The 14,233-nt window shown below is 41.6% G+C and overlaps 1 protein-coding gene across 4 annotated transcripts in view; it reads left to right on the top strand.

The window, feature by feature from the left end:
* Positions 1–822: 822 nt before the first annotated feature.
* The window catches only part of DIAPH3 (diaphanous related formin 3), a 517,599-nt gene continuing 504,188 nt past the window's right edge, over positions 823–14,233 (top strand). For all 4 annotated transcript variants that reach the window (XM_004603995.2, XM_055141227.1, XM_055141217.1 and 1 more), the window contains exon 1: positions 823–1,002. In XM_004603995.2, the coding sequence (XP_004604052.1) occupies positions 823–1,002 (180 nt within the window). The remainder of the gene's footprint in view (positions 1,003–14,233) is intronic.

Genomic DNA, 14,233 nt, shown 5'->3' with positions numbered 1-14,233 from the left:
CAAAGCTTTCATGTCTGAGTTTCAGTCACACAATGATGGAACATCCATGAACTAGGGAGAAGGCAGCTGGGATAGAGACCGGATCCTAAAACTATTTCTCCATGGGGAAGTTTGCCTTGCATGTGCCTGACCCAGGTTCGATTCCCAGCATCCCATATGGTTCCCTGAGCACCGCCAGGAGTAATTCCTGAGTGCAGAGCCAGTCGTAACCCCTGTGCATTGCCGGGTGAGACCCCAAAAATACAAACAATAAAATAAATAAATAAAACTACTTCTCCAAGTGGACTTTGCACCCGGGGCTCCAAAGGCAGGCAGAGGATTAGCCAGTGAATTCACAGTCCAGCCGCTGTTCAACGGATGGAGCAGAGTGGATTCTCCTGCCTCCCAAGCTGGCAGGAAATCAGTTGCCCAAACTCCAAAACACCTGGCCACGTGACTTGCCGCTAGCTAACTTCCCCGCGTTTCCCGCAATAGCGCTCCCGGGCTGTGCCCTTTAGGGGAGCACCCGGCACCGCGGGAAGGGCGGGGCGGAGAAAAGAGCGGACGGCCCAGCCAATCACGTTTCTGTCCTGAGCGGAAGAGGCGGCTCCTGGGTGTGTCAATTCCCAGGCGGCTCCGGATTGGCGGCTTCCGAGCGCTCGGCGGTGGCGGGAGTTTTCGGATGTGTTGGCTGCTGCCCTGCTCGCAGCGGTTGGGCTGAGACCGGTGAGCGGAACCGGGAAGGGGCGTCCTCTGCGGATCTCGGAGACCCCCCCCCCCCCAACCTCCAGCGTGTGAGCTGCAGAGCGAGACCCTTCTTTCTGTTCCGGGGAGCTGCTGACGATGGATCGGCACCGGCCGCGGCTGCACCCCGCCACCCCGGGCTCCTCTGCCGGGGTCCACCAGCCCTCCTCGGCCTCGCTCCGCAGCTGCCGGGAGGGCAAGACGCAGCGCCGGAAGGGGCCCCAGTACCCGCCGCCCCCTGGGGGCCCGGAGGAACCTGGGGAGAAACGCCCGAAATTTGTAAGTTTTGCTTGGAACCCGGCTGAGGCTTCTCCCGCCCTGCCGCTGTGCTCGGCCCCGCCGATCTTCCCTTTTCATGAACTAATTTGAGTGACAGCAGAGGGTGGGTCCACAGCACCCTTTGGAAGGCTAAGTTGTATTCTAGATGTTCTGAATTTTTGCCACCCTCTTCATCGATTGACGAAGGCTTAAGTCTGTCTTCTTTGGAACCAACCCCCCCCCCCCGAATTTGTGTTTGTGTTGCCCCCAATTTTAAGACTTGGTGCGCCCAGATAGATGTCTATGTGTTGACGTCATCTAGGTGGCTATTGCTTTTGCTTTTATTTTTTTATTTGAAGTTGAAATTCTACTCCCTATCTTAAATTATTAGGGTCATAAGACAAAGAATTTTTTTAGGTGGTGGTGGTGTTTCTTTTCCTGTTTAATGTTTCAATCAAAGAAAAACTTTAAAAAACGGATACACTTTTCAAAGTCAAACTCATTTTAAAATTTGGCGGGGCCTCTGGGATCACTGCTAAGGAATGTTTTATTTGGACTGGAAAGAAGTCTTGAGTGTTGGCAACGATGCAACTTCTGGCAGATGTCTCTCTGGACTTAGTTACTAAAATACTAAATTACAGAAACCCAAAACTGAGAGGCCGCTAAGTGTGGTCACTCGACCTCACACTTCTTCATCCTCAGCAATGGAAAACAAATTACCTAATGCTTCCTTTTCAGCAGGTCTGACTTTAGGGGAGAGACTCTCCAAACAATAATAGTGAGTTTTGTTGAAATATTGTATGCAATCAAAGTGAAAGTAAAGTGAAATTTATTAGTTACACAGGCGGGGGGGGGGGGGGGGGGGGGGCTTAGTGTGGGGGGGCTAGGGGCGTGGGGGGGGTTGGGGTGTGAGGGGGCGGGGTGGAGCTATACTGGGATTCTTGGTGGTGGAATATGAGCACTGGTGAAGGGATGGGTATTCGAGCATTGTATAACTGAGATTTAAACCTGAAAACTTTGTAACTTTGTAACTTTCCACAATAAAAAATTAAAAAATTAAAAAAAAAAAAAGAAGTCTTGAGTATTTGGAGCTTGCTATTCTGCATGTTTCTCATTCCTCTTCACATCCAAGGGAAGTGTGATGGAATGGCCTCCTGTAATTTTTTTTTCTTTTTGGTTTTTGGGACACACCCAGCAGTGCTCAGCAGGGCTTATTCCTGGCTCAGCTCTCAGGGATTACTCTTGGTGGCCTGGGAGTAGGGGAGACCATCTGGGGTACCCGGGATTAAACCCGGGTCTACAGCGTGCAAGGCAAATGCCCTACCTGTTGTACTATCGCTATTTTTACACTTCTGTATTTTTTTAAAGTTGGCATTAAGTATTTGATGTAAGAATGGTCAGTGATGCGGCCTGAGCCATAGTACAGCGGCGCGTATAGGGCATTTGACTTGCACACAGCCGATCTGGATTGGCCCCCAAGCAAAAACAAAAACAGAACAACCGAAAGAATGGGCAATGATTGGTGTGCATGTAAATAAACAAATAAAAATAAAACAAAAAATAAAAAAATAAAAAATAAAACAAAAATAAGGTTGATAATTTTGGGGTGAGTCCCACAAATTGAAAATTTAATACTAATCCTTCCTTTTTTTGTTTTTGTTTTTGTTTTTGGGCCTCTCTGTCAAGTTCTTTGCTGGTTTTGCTCCTGTGGTACAGTAATCTAAGCTGGACCTACTTCATGCAAAGCAAAGTACAGGAGCCATTTGATCAATTTCCTTGGCCTGGGAAATTAATTTTTAGTTATATGTCAAATTTTATATTCCAACATGCTGCTTCTCTGAACAATAAACATTAAGAATTTATAAATTAAGAAACATAAATTAAGGGAATAAAACCTGATGAGTGAGTTGTAAATATAAGCTAAAATGATAGTTGAATCTCACAATGATTCACTAATAAAATCCTAAAAAAAATGAAAGTTGTATGAAATCGAGAGCAAGTTGACAATGAGGGATAACATGGATTATACTAAATCAAGTATCTGTACTCATGAATGGAAGGAGGATCAGATGTGTAGTTTATGAATGTTTCTCTGTAGAACTGTAAAATAATTAGGATATTACTAACTTAGAAATAAAGGATTCTATACTCTTGGTAGCTTGCCCGGCTCTCTGAGAGGGACAGAGGAATCATCCTACCTGCAGTGTTATCTTTTTCATAATTTGTATATTTAATAATTTAGAAGGAACTTGGAGCCCCTGTATATTTGAAAATAATTTATGTTGCTTCCATCATAATTTCTCTAGCCATATTTTCCATTTCACAAATTCTTTCTTCATCTGTGCCTTATATGCTCTTTAACTTGTTTTGAGTATTTGAATTTGTCAACTATTCTTTTTTTTTTTTTTTTTTTTGGGTGGGGGACACCCTGTGGTGCTCAGGGCTTACTCCTGACACTGTTCTTCCTGACACTGTTCTTGGGATCACTTCTGGCAGTCTCCGGCTCCAGGGACCATATGAGATGCCAGAATGAAACCCAGATTGGCCTTGTGCAAGGGGAATGTCCTATCTGCTATACTATTGCTATGGGTCCACCAATGATTTATTTCTCTAAGTTTCATTTACTTTTTCAAATATGCACATTTATTCCCTCTAGTCCTTTTTTTTTTTTTTTTTTTTAATGCACATGGATTACTCCTGGCTCTGCTCTCAGGAACTACTTCTGGCCGTGCTCAGGGGACCATATGGGATGCTGGGAATCGAACCTGGTCGGCCGTGTGCAAGGAAACGCCCTACCCGCTGTGCTATTGCTCCAGCTCCTAGTCCTTTGTTTCTTATGCCTTCCCCTGACCCTGACGTTTCTTGTTTGGCTTTTTTTATTCCTTGTTTGACAGTTCTGCTCTGTGTTATCTTTGGGTTTTGCTTGGAATCACACACAAGGTGGTTTGTCCTTTCCTTCACTCCTCTTCTCACTGACCTTTGAAAGTTCATTGCTTTATCTTAAACCATCTTCTAGGAAGCTTAACTGGACATACTTTTTTTTTTTTTTTTTTCCTGGAGATGATAGTCTTTTCTACTGGTATCTTGGGAACAGTCTGCTGAATTGGGGCTGTGTTCCTAAAACTAGAAGTCTAGGTTTATCTTTTACTCACTTCCTGTCTCAAGATTCAGGTTTCTAGTCTCAAGGGTAATTTATGAGCAGCTCTTACCAGTCTGCCTTCTCTCTGATCTCAGTCCTACTTCCCTTCCCTTCTCTTCCTTCCCCTCCTACTCCCCTCCTCTCCCCTCCCTTCCTCCCTTCCTCCCTCCTCCCTCCCTCCCTCCCTCCCTCCCTCCCTCCCTCCCTCCCTCCCTCCCTCCCTCCCTCCCTCCCTCCCTCCCTTCCTTCCTTCCTTCCTTCCTTCCTTCCTTCCTTCCTTCCTTCCTTCCTTCCTTCCTTCCTTCCTTCCTTCCTTCCTTCCTTCCTCCCTCCTTCCAGGTGGTGGTAGTGGTGTTCTGGGGCAGTACCGGGCATCTAACTCAAAGCTTTACACCTGTAAGGCATGTGATCAGCCACTGAGCCATATCTGACTCCACTGGTACTTAATACCTAACTCTCCCTTTTTTAAGAAACATAATATACCCTGGTGGCCATCATATGTTTGGGTGAGAGTGGTGCACGTGGCTTCTGGGAAAGTCTCTAAGATATGGGCCAGTCTTTTTGAATAGACTTTCATGCAACTTTCATTTGAATTTAAAACTTATTTATATTTATTTTATAACTAGTTTATTCTCAGGCTGTGAGTTTTTGTGGCTACTTCTTCTTTCTTCTTTTCCTTTTGTGCTTGTCCTTTTCAGATTTAGGAAGAGTGTGCCATTTTTCAGCAAGGATCATCTCCACGTGGCAGGGAGAACTCATGTCAGGTGAATCCAAACATGAGCCCTCTAATTTCTGCGGTGCATCTTGGGGGTTTAGTTTGCCTGGATATGCTAAACAGAGCAGAGAATCGACATATGCACTCTTAAATTTAGCATTATTCTCTGAAAATTTAAGCTCATTTAGTAAAAAATTCAGGGTCCAAACTCTTTTTGGACTCCTGACCCTGCATCCAGCCCCACTGTTTGGCCTGGGAATGTCTACCAAGGCCACTGTTGCAATGACCAAATGGCAGAGCTGGCTTCTGGAGAGTGACAGTCTTTAGATTCTTGGTGACCTTTCAGATAGGCTCCTGCTGATGGCCTGCACAGTTTCACCAATGTACTTAAAGTGATGGTGAAGACTTGAATCTCTTGATTTGTATGATTTTGTAGGATTTTCTGGGTCACGCAAAAATGTGTGCCATTTTTGAGATCACCCCAGGCTGCTCATGGAAGAGGAAGAGTGACGGCTACTGGGAGAATTCTTGAGAACTGGCCCAGACAAGCTTTTTGATGGTTGCTGGTAAACTCAGTCACCCAAGATGACAGTCATTCTTCATTTTGGTTAGGAGTAGCTTGTAAAAATTCTTGTGGACTTTAATGTAAATTGTGCAACGAATCCTATAACTCTCATAGAATAGATTATTGATTTTTATTTAAGTATGTCATTTTAGTGTCCTCAGTCTTGGTGTTAAGAGATTTTTTTCATTTTGTTCAATAATATTTGTCTACTGTATTCTGGCATTGTTAACAATAGCAATTGACCTTCATGAGCCAGTCAAGCATGGTTGTAAGTGTTCAATAAATGTTAAGTCCTTTAATTCTTACAGGAAGGCTTTAAAGGGGATGTACCAGTGGTAAGCACTTGCCTTGCTTATGTGAAGCCCTGGGACCTGTCCCTAGCACTGCCCTTCTTTCCCCCCCAAAAAGCTATAAGATAGGCAGTGTTGATTCACTAGTGAATCAATCATTTAACTAGTATTAACTAGTCCTGATTGCTAGGAAAATCAAGATGTAAAGATTACAATGTTGACTGGGTTGCATAGTTGCCAGTTCTTGCGGCTGGTTCAAAACCAGCAAAACCAAAACTGATAAGCTGTCTCCATGTGTGGACCTTCTTGTCACTGTCTTGTGTTGCTCTCCCACGCTGTCAGGAGTTTTAATCTTCATTGTTTTCTCAGTCAGGAACCATTATCAATAGTTAATAATGCCTTTAATGAATGTAGATTTAGTAATTTGCTGATTATAGACAGATTGTGCGGTGATAAAGTAGCTTGGTACCCAGAGAGCAATTCTTCATTGTACTGAGAATTTGAGCTGAAATCAGAGCAAGTTTGAGGAGATTATTGTGTGCTAGCCTAATTGCTTTTCAGCTTCTTTTTGTTTGTTTGTTTTGTTTTGTTATTGGGCCCTACCCGGTGGGACTCAGGGCTTAGTCCTGACTCTAGCATTCAAGGATCACCCCTGGCAGGGCTCAAGGAGCCATATTGGGTGCCAGGGACCCAGTCTGGGACCCCCATATCCAAATGCCTTACCTGTTTATTACTCTGACCCTGGTCTATTTGCTTTGGTAAACTGAATAATAATATTTCCCTTTCTGCTTTCCCCTTCCCCCTGGCCTTTTGAACCTTATGGATATCATTTTATATTACAGAAAAAAATTTTAGTCATGAGAATAGGGCTTAAAACCATAATGTAGAGGTCATTCTGGATTATTCATGTACACTTTAGTGAAAACACATGTATACTTAAAAAAATAGGTTTCTGAGGGAAGATTTACTTATTTTTTTATTTCATTTAAGATACTGTAATTTATTGTACTATTATAGGGTTTCATGCATATAGTATTCCTCTTCCACACTTCCTTCAGTGAGTTCCAATGGGAAAAACCCTTTAGATTTGGGAAACCACCATCTGGGTAGAAAGCCATATGAGGGTATGAGTGCATCAGTGAGTGAGTGAAACTATCAAGATCCAAAGCTTGTGTAATTAGTTTGAAAGCTTTGGCACTTGAGTTTTATTTAGATCAATATTGCCCCTAACTCACTCAGAGAGTAAAACTTCTATTAGAAGTTTTATAAAGAAGTCATATTATAAAGAAGTCCCTTTATTTTTGGCCGGTCATTTAAATAAGTTGCTCTGTATTTTTTTAGTTCTTCTTTTCTTTCTATCAGAGAAAATGAAGTTTGTGTTGGGTGGGGGTTGGGATGTGACTCAGCAGTACAGTATGTGGGTTGCAGGTGTGAAGGTCTCTCTGGGTTTAATCTTTGATTCTGCAAAAGAATTTTCTTCTTATTTTTTGGCTAAAAGATAGTTTACAGAAAAAAAGCAAATTACATCAGTGGCTTTTGGGAGTATATATACCTACAGAAAAATGATTATATATGGTATTGACTATTTCTGGATCACTTTGCGTGTGAAAGGGCTTGGACTAGGGATGATTGTCTCAGATTTAGAGTAAGACTTAATTGCTTTTTTTCCCCCCTCCACAACTCATGTCTTTAATTATGAGGCAAGCTAACTGACATACATTTATTACACCGAGAAACTTTGCATCTCATCTAGTCTGTCTTGTAGCAATTGCTTCTGAACAGCTGTTACCTGAAACACCTTTGTGCAGTTGGTAGAACGCTAAATTTGTCATGCTGTTATTATTGTTGTTTTGAATTAACTCTACTTTATGGCATAACTTTATTGCTTTGTCCTCAAATCTTTATATATTTATTGCCTTATAAATTGGATTTAAAATTGGCTTTTTATATAGAATGTAAATTAACATGTGTATAACTTGTTTATGCTTGCAGAATAATACAAGAGAAAACTGCTACGTATTACACTAATGTAATTGTCTTTAACTCAGCACATAGTATTCTCTAGATTAGGAATGAAATGAAAGCTAAAGAATATGCTTACCATCACACTCTGCTTGTTTATCCCAGAAACTAATTTGACTTTTAGATCTATAAAATATAGATTAAGCATAACCTTTTACTTCATGGGATATTAAGGATCAAAGTATGAGCTTTCTTTGAACAGAATCTACAAAGGTAACTTTTCTCTCAATAGCAACAGGGTGGCATTAAAATACCTTACCATTGGGAGTAATTTTTTTCAAATAGAAAATCAAATAATCGTTATTAACTTAGAGGAGAATTTAAGAAATTTAGTAAGTTGTTTTGGTGCTGGAATATTCACTTTATTAGATAATTAATGAAATGTATCTGGAAATACTCTTCATTGATTTTTTATTCTTCAAAAGACCTATTTCCATCCTTTCTTACAGGCTTTGTAGAAGAGGCATAGTGAGTAATATTTATGAGTTATGGTTATATTACTTTGAGAACTTGGATTCTACCTATATCACTTATTAGTTTTATAAGCTAATATGAGCTAAGCTTATTAGCTTCCGCTCTCTGTGCCTCATTTTCCTAATGTGTAAAACTGGGCTGTTGGGAAGATTGAAAGTTAATATGTGATGGGCCTAGAATAGTACCTGGTTTATAGTAAATGTAATGCAAATAGTTGCCATTTATAAGATTTGCATTATGGTCATCATTAGTAGTAATAATAGCGGTACAATTCTTGTGTAGACTTTAGGGCATTTGTGATATTACAGTGAATATTTGAATGCCTTTCTCATACTAGAAAATCTTAATTGGGCTAGGCTCTTTCCTCATGATGTGGTGAAGGAGAGGCTTTCTGTTTTCAGTTCTTTCCCAGCATACCTGGTGATTGATACACACTGTTACAGATCGGACTGATACAGATTCTGATTGTGATGACTGAATGGTCAAAACAAGGTTCTGATGGTTTCTGAGAGTCCATTACCTTTGTATGTAAAATGAGACTCATTACAAGTTTAAAACTTGTGTACAAATGAAGCTTACAAAATGAAAATTACAATGGGAACAACTTCAAACTTAGAAAAACAGTTCTTGTGATACTCAGCATGGACTTGAATGATAAAAATTAATGCTACTTAATGTGTTTCATATAATCATAACGATGTTTATGGTTCTTTCATAACTGTAAAATCAAATTGGATTTACAAGCAAAACTCAAAGCAAGATTATGAAGTAACTAAGATTCACACTTAACAGAATTAATTGTTATTGATGATGGTGGTTTGCTACACATGAGATCATAGTTATTAGATTTACTAATGGAAAGATCTGTGTTTGCGCTGTGATTTCCTTTTTTTGTGTCAGCTTGATTCTTGCATGGTAATGGAATTCCTTTTCCTGGTTAAGGAAGTTAAATGTCAGCTGAGGAGTCCAAAGACCTAACAATACACCGTCAGGAAATCCATGACTCCACATTACTGTTTGGTATGCCTTAACCTGAGGCTTTGGATGAAGTAGTCAACACTTTTAAATCTGTTAATTATAAATAGAAATAATTTTGGAAAACGTAAAAAAAAATTGCATGAGACTATTGAAAGAGCAGAAAAAAGCCATTTTTGAAAGGACACGGTATCATTTTTGGAGTTCCCAATAGCCTTTGGAACTTAATTCTTCCCAAATGGAAGAGCTTGTGAAGATGTTTATTATTAGTTAGGATGTTGGTGTTGCTTGGCTTTCGTTGGATACCATATTAGTAGTACACACATGTACAAATGTGAACACCAAAAGAGCCTGATGGGGAATATACTTGTGGGGTTGTCATTCAGATTTGTCCAGGATATGCTTCTCATATTTAAGATAGTCTTGGAAAAATACAAGTGTCTAGATCCTGGGACTGAGGACAGAGCTTAGAGGGCTGGAACACATGCTTTGCTTGTGGAAAATCCCCTAGATCCAGTCCTGATACCACATGGCTCCCTGAACACTGCCAGGAGTGAACAAAAACCTCCAAAAAATGAATAATCTCGCCCCCCAAAACTCTCAACCCCCTAAAACCTCAAAATCAAAATCAAAAGCAAAATTCTAGATGTCAAGAGTCTGTGGAAGAGCTCTGCAGACCTCAGTGTGAGGAAGCCAGAGATGATTTAAGTTAGAAGGGAGTTTGAACCAGGTAATGGCTTTACACCTTGAGTTCTTTGTCTAGTGATGAACTTAACATGATTAACAAGACTTAATCAGTCATGAAAGATGTTCTTCAATGGGCTTTGAAACAGTTTACGTCTAAATAGGTTTCTAAGGGTAAACTTAGAAACTGGAATTTTTCTTGTTTTAATATTTATTGCTTATCTTTTATTCTCGTATTTGTCACCGTTGATTTTGCAGGGGTAGGTGGGGGGGCATCACACCCAAGTCTGACTGTGATGTGTGCACATTTAACTGTGGTACTCGGTGGGGGCCACATGGCGGGTTTTGGTGCATGCGCACTCACACACTTGACAGCAGTGCCCCAAGGCTTGCACTTCTTGTATTCCTTTACGTGCTTATACAGGTGTTCACCAGGGTTCATGCTTGCTGGGAGTTGACCCCCCCTCTTTTTGTCAGGGTCCTGGCCAGTTGACTCTGGCACACTGGAGTATGATCCCCCTAAGTCACTGGACTTACTCCCTATGGGAGAGGGAGTGGGAAGGGGAGAGGCCTCTGCCCTGGTCCTCTGCTCGCCTCGGGATTCCTGCTGCCGCCGCTGAGAAAGAAACCAAGAAAGAAGGTCACGGAGCAGAGTGGGGGAGTCTGGTGGTCAAGCAGACTCGTTTATTGATTCTTACACAGGGGATTTTATACACACAATCTGGGGTAGGGGGGCATTCACACATGTATCACATTTATCTCGTGGAACTCAGTACAGATGCCAGTTAATGATTTGCATTCCCCAATCTCAGGGCCGGGTTAACTAGCTCAGGCAAATGTTAACTGTCACACCCCTCATCCCATTGTCTCCTCAACCAGAGTGCCTGTGTGTGGAATGCAGGAGTGTGTGGAATGCAGGGCCCCTGGGCCCCTGTATACAGGGCTGGCTCTTGCTTTCAGGGGCAGGGGTTTAGTCAAAGTCTCAGGCTGGCAGCTGAGACCCAACACCATTTTATGGTACATACCTAAAGCTCTGGTGTGGCAGAAGATTACTTGGAGTGACACAAGTCACAGACAGCTTGGCTCCAGGTTCCAGTGGTAGAGATGCCAGGATATTGCTTGGCGTATGCGGCAGTAGAGAGATTTGAATTTAAGACCGAATGTTTAAGGTGGGAATTCTAAACCACTGAGCTATGGCTCTGGGCCCTTCTTTATAGTCTTTAGGAAATATGTTTTGCTATACAGAAGAGATATGTGAAACTCCAAATTCTCATCAATAAATTTCAGAAATGAAAGAAACATCATAAATCCCATTTTCCAGTTTTCTTCCTATTTTCATCACTGTGTAACCTTTATTGTTCTTTTCCTTGAGGTAAGGACTTACTGAGCTTCTTTTTCTTTTTTTGCTTTTTGGGTCACACTGGGCAACGCACAGGGGTCATTCCTGGCTTTGCACTCAGGAATTACCCCTGGCAGTGCTTAGGGGAACATATGGGATGCTGGGAATCAAACCCGGGCCAGCCGCATGCAAGGCAAATGCCCTCCCCGCTGTGCTATCACTCCAGCCCCAAGCTTCTTTTTCTTTTACCACTTCTGTATTTTGGGCAGATCCACAAACATGCTCAGAGGTTCTCAGACTACTTTTGTAGATACTCAGCCCTGCCCTATGGGACTGATGGTTCAGGCCTTGGGCCCAGTGGTGTGGTTCTTCTCATCCCAGAGATATTGGGGGCTATTAGAGTCACTCAGGTATTGTCCGGGGCCACCACAGCCAAAAAAACATATACATATCTCTTTTGGTTATATGTGTAGAGTGTCTTGAAACTCTTAGTAAGATACAGATACTAGTCTAATTATAAAATCCATAATATTTTTTTCAATTTGGCTAATTTTATTAAGAAGGAAGTAGAGAATTTGTCCTGTAGTTACTGAATTTTCCCAAGATGGGATTGGCAAAATCCAAGTTTATTTAATTTTCATAGAATGAAATTTCATAATATTCAACTTTTAAGTAAGATTTGCAAATTGGTGACATTAATTACAGATTGGATCACACTGTGGTATTAAACTGTTTTTGTTTATCAAGGTCTTAGAATGCAATTCATAATGACAATTACAGTTCATTTCTAATGAAAAATTTGACAGCTTGAGAAATGAACATGAAAGCTAGAATGCCCATAATCTGCCTTAGAAATTCAACATGACTGCTTCTTTATTAAAGGTGATGGTCCCCAATTATGACCGTGTTCTAGCTCAGTCGACCTCTCTTCAATACTCAGAGAGAAGAATTTTTTGTCCTATTGATATGTTATTATGAACCGACTTTTAGTTGCTTTACTCATACATATATGAGCTTTTTCAAGTCAGTTTTCTTTTGCTTGTATTGGTTTGGGTTTATAGTGGGAAGGTGAATGGTTAACTGATTAAAAAAAAACCACAGATGCCAAATTTCTCTGACATTATACTGTCTGTTCTGTTGATCTAGCTATTTTATTAATAATAATTATTGATAATAATTAATTATTGATAATGAATAATTGGAGCGATAGCACCGGGTATAGGGCATTTGCCTTGCATGTGGCTGACCTGGGCTCAATTCCTCCATCCCTCTCGGAGAGCCCAGCAAACCACAAGAGAATATCCTGCCCGCACGGCAGAACCTGGCAAGCTCCCCATAGCTTATTTGATATGCCAAAAACAGTAACAACAAGTCTCACAATGGAGATGTTACTGGTGCCCGCTCGAGCAAATCAATGCACAATGAGATGACAGTGCTATAGTGCTACAATTATTATCGATAGTAATCATATTATTTATGATTATTTTAAATTTGAGTGTCTATCTTTCTTTGAGTTGAAGTATTTCAGTGGTGGTGGGCAAACGCATATAATGTCTCCCAGAAACATAGTGTGTCACTGTTGAACTGGACCTTTCAACGCATATCCTCCAGGAACCTGCAATTTAGAGCTCTGAAATACTGGGATGAACAGGCATGGACTGTATGAAGTATGGCTGCATATTCTTGGGGAACTTAAGAAATATCTGTGCCACTATCTGTAAAATACAGCTGTGATTACAGTATTTGTGTTTATAGATTGTGGTAAGCATTAATTGAAGTAATGCTTGCCACAGTACCTCATACATAGAGCCTAGCAGTTAATACATGACTCTTATTATTAGCACTTTTTAAAAAATATTGTTTTCAAAGACCCATATGTAGAAGAAATCATATTTTCACCTTTTTTGTGGGATGTGTTGAACTCTCCTGAACCTGTTGAAAAGAATATATGTCAGAAACTCAGTTATTGACAGCATTTTGATCTTTTTCTTCCTCTCACCTCCCTCCCTCCCCTCACTCCTTCTTTCCTGCTGGATAACTGCACTGCGTTCAGGGGACCCCGCCCATCCGTGGAAGGGGTACACATCCAGAGGTTTGTTCCCTGTGTATACTCCCTTCTGTTTCATCTCTACCCCCTTGCCTCTCGTCCCTTGCCTCTCTTTCCCCTCCTTCTGTTTCCTGCTGGACATATTTGCTCCCACACTAAGTCCCCACTAAGCCCACACTGTGCAAAAGTCACCCTGGACTGGCTTTTGAGCAAGGGTACCTTCCAATTGATCGCCTCCTTCCACCTCACGGTAGATAGAATTTGATTAACTGGGAGAACCTCTGGCCTTTCTGTCCAGTTGCCTCAGATCTCCAAGCCAGGAGCAACCTCGACAGGCATCTCTGTCCGAAATGAGCTGCTCCATGCTGGTGACAGTCCCTCCGAGCCGTGAACTTCTGCCCTTAGACATGGGGTATTTATGGGCCCACTGATTAGCCCAGTCCTCCAGGGCTGGTGGATAGTAATCATCATCACAATAGCTACATTTATCCAGCTCTCACAGTGGGCTGGGCACTATTTTAATCACCGAATCCTCACACAACGCTGTGAAGTACCTACTTCTCTCATCGCCCTTATGTTGGCTCATGATGGAAATGAAGCAGCAAGAGAATTCTGGGGGGTTTCTGGAGGCGCCACAGCTGGGAATGGGGAATGACGTATGGGAACACAGCCAGTCTGGCTGGAATTAGCGCTGTGGTCACTTCCTTTCTCACTTTTCACAGCATTTGGGCGAAATCTTTATCACTTTGTTTATTTTCTCTATGGTCCTGATTCCCTTTTGCTGTAAATAGTTTTTTTTTTTTTTAAAGTGAAAAAAAGTAATCCGAACCTCTCAAAAAGTCCAACAGTGTATAGTGCAGAGTGAAATTTATGATCTTTGCTTTTGTTCCACAACATCCATTTTTTGGGTGGGTGGAAGCTTGGGGCACACCTGGCAGTTCTCAGGGATTACTTCCGGCTCTATGACCTGGGGTCACTCCTGATGATGCTCTGGGGATGGCA

Source organism: Sorex araneus, chromosome 1 (genome assembly GCF_027595985.1).
Source record: "Sorex araneus isolate mSorAra2 chromosome 1, mSorAra2.pri, whole genome shotgun sequence".
NCBI classification, from domain to species: Eukaryota; Metazoa; Chordata; class Mammalia; order Eulipotyphla; family Soricidae; genus Sorex; species Sorex araneus.
This window is presented reverse-complemented; position numbering and strand designations above follow the sequence as displayed.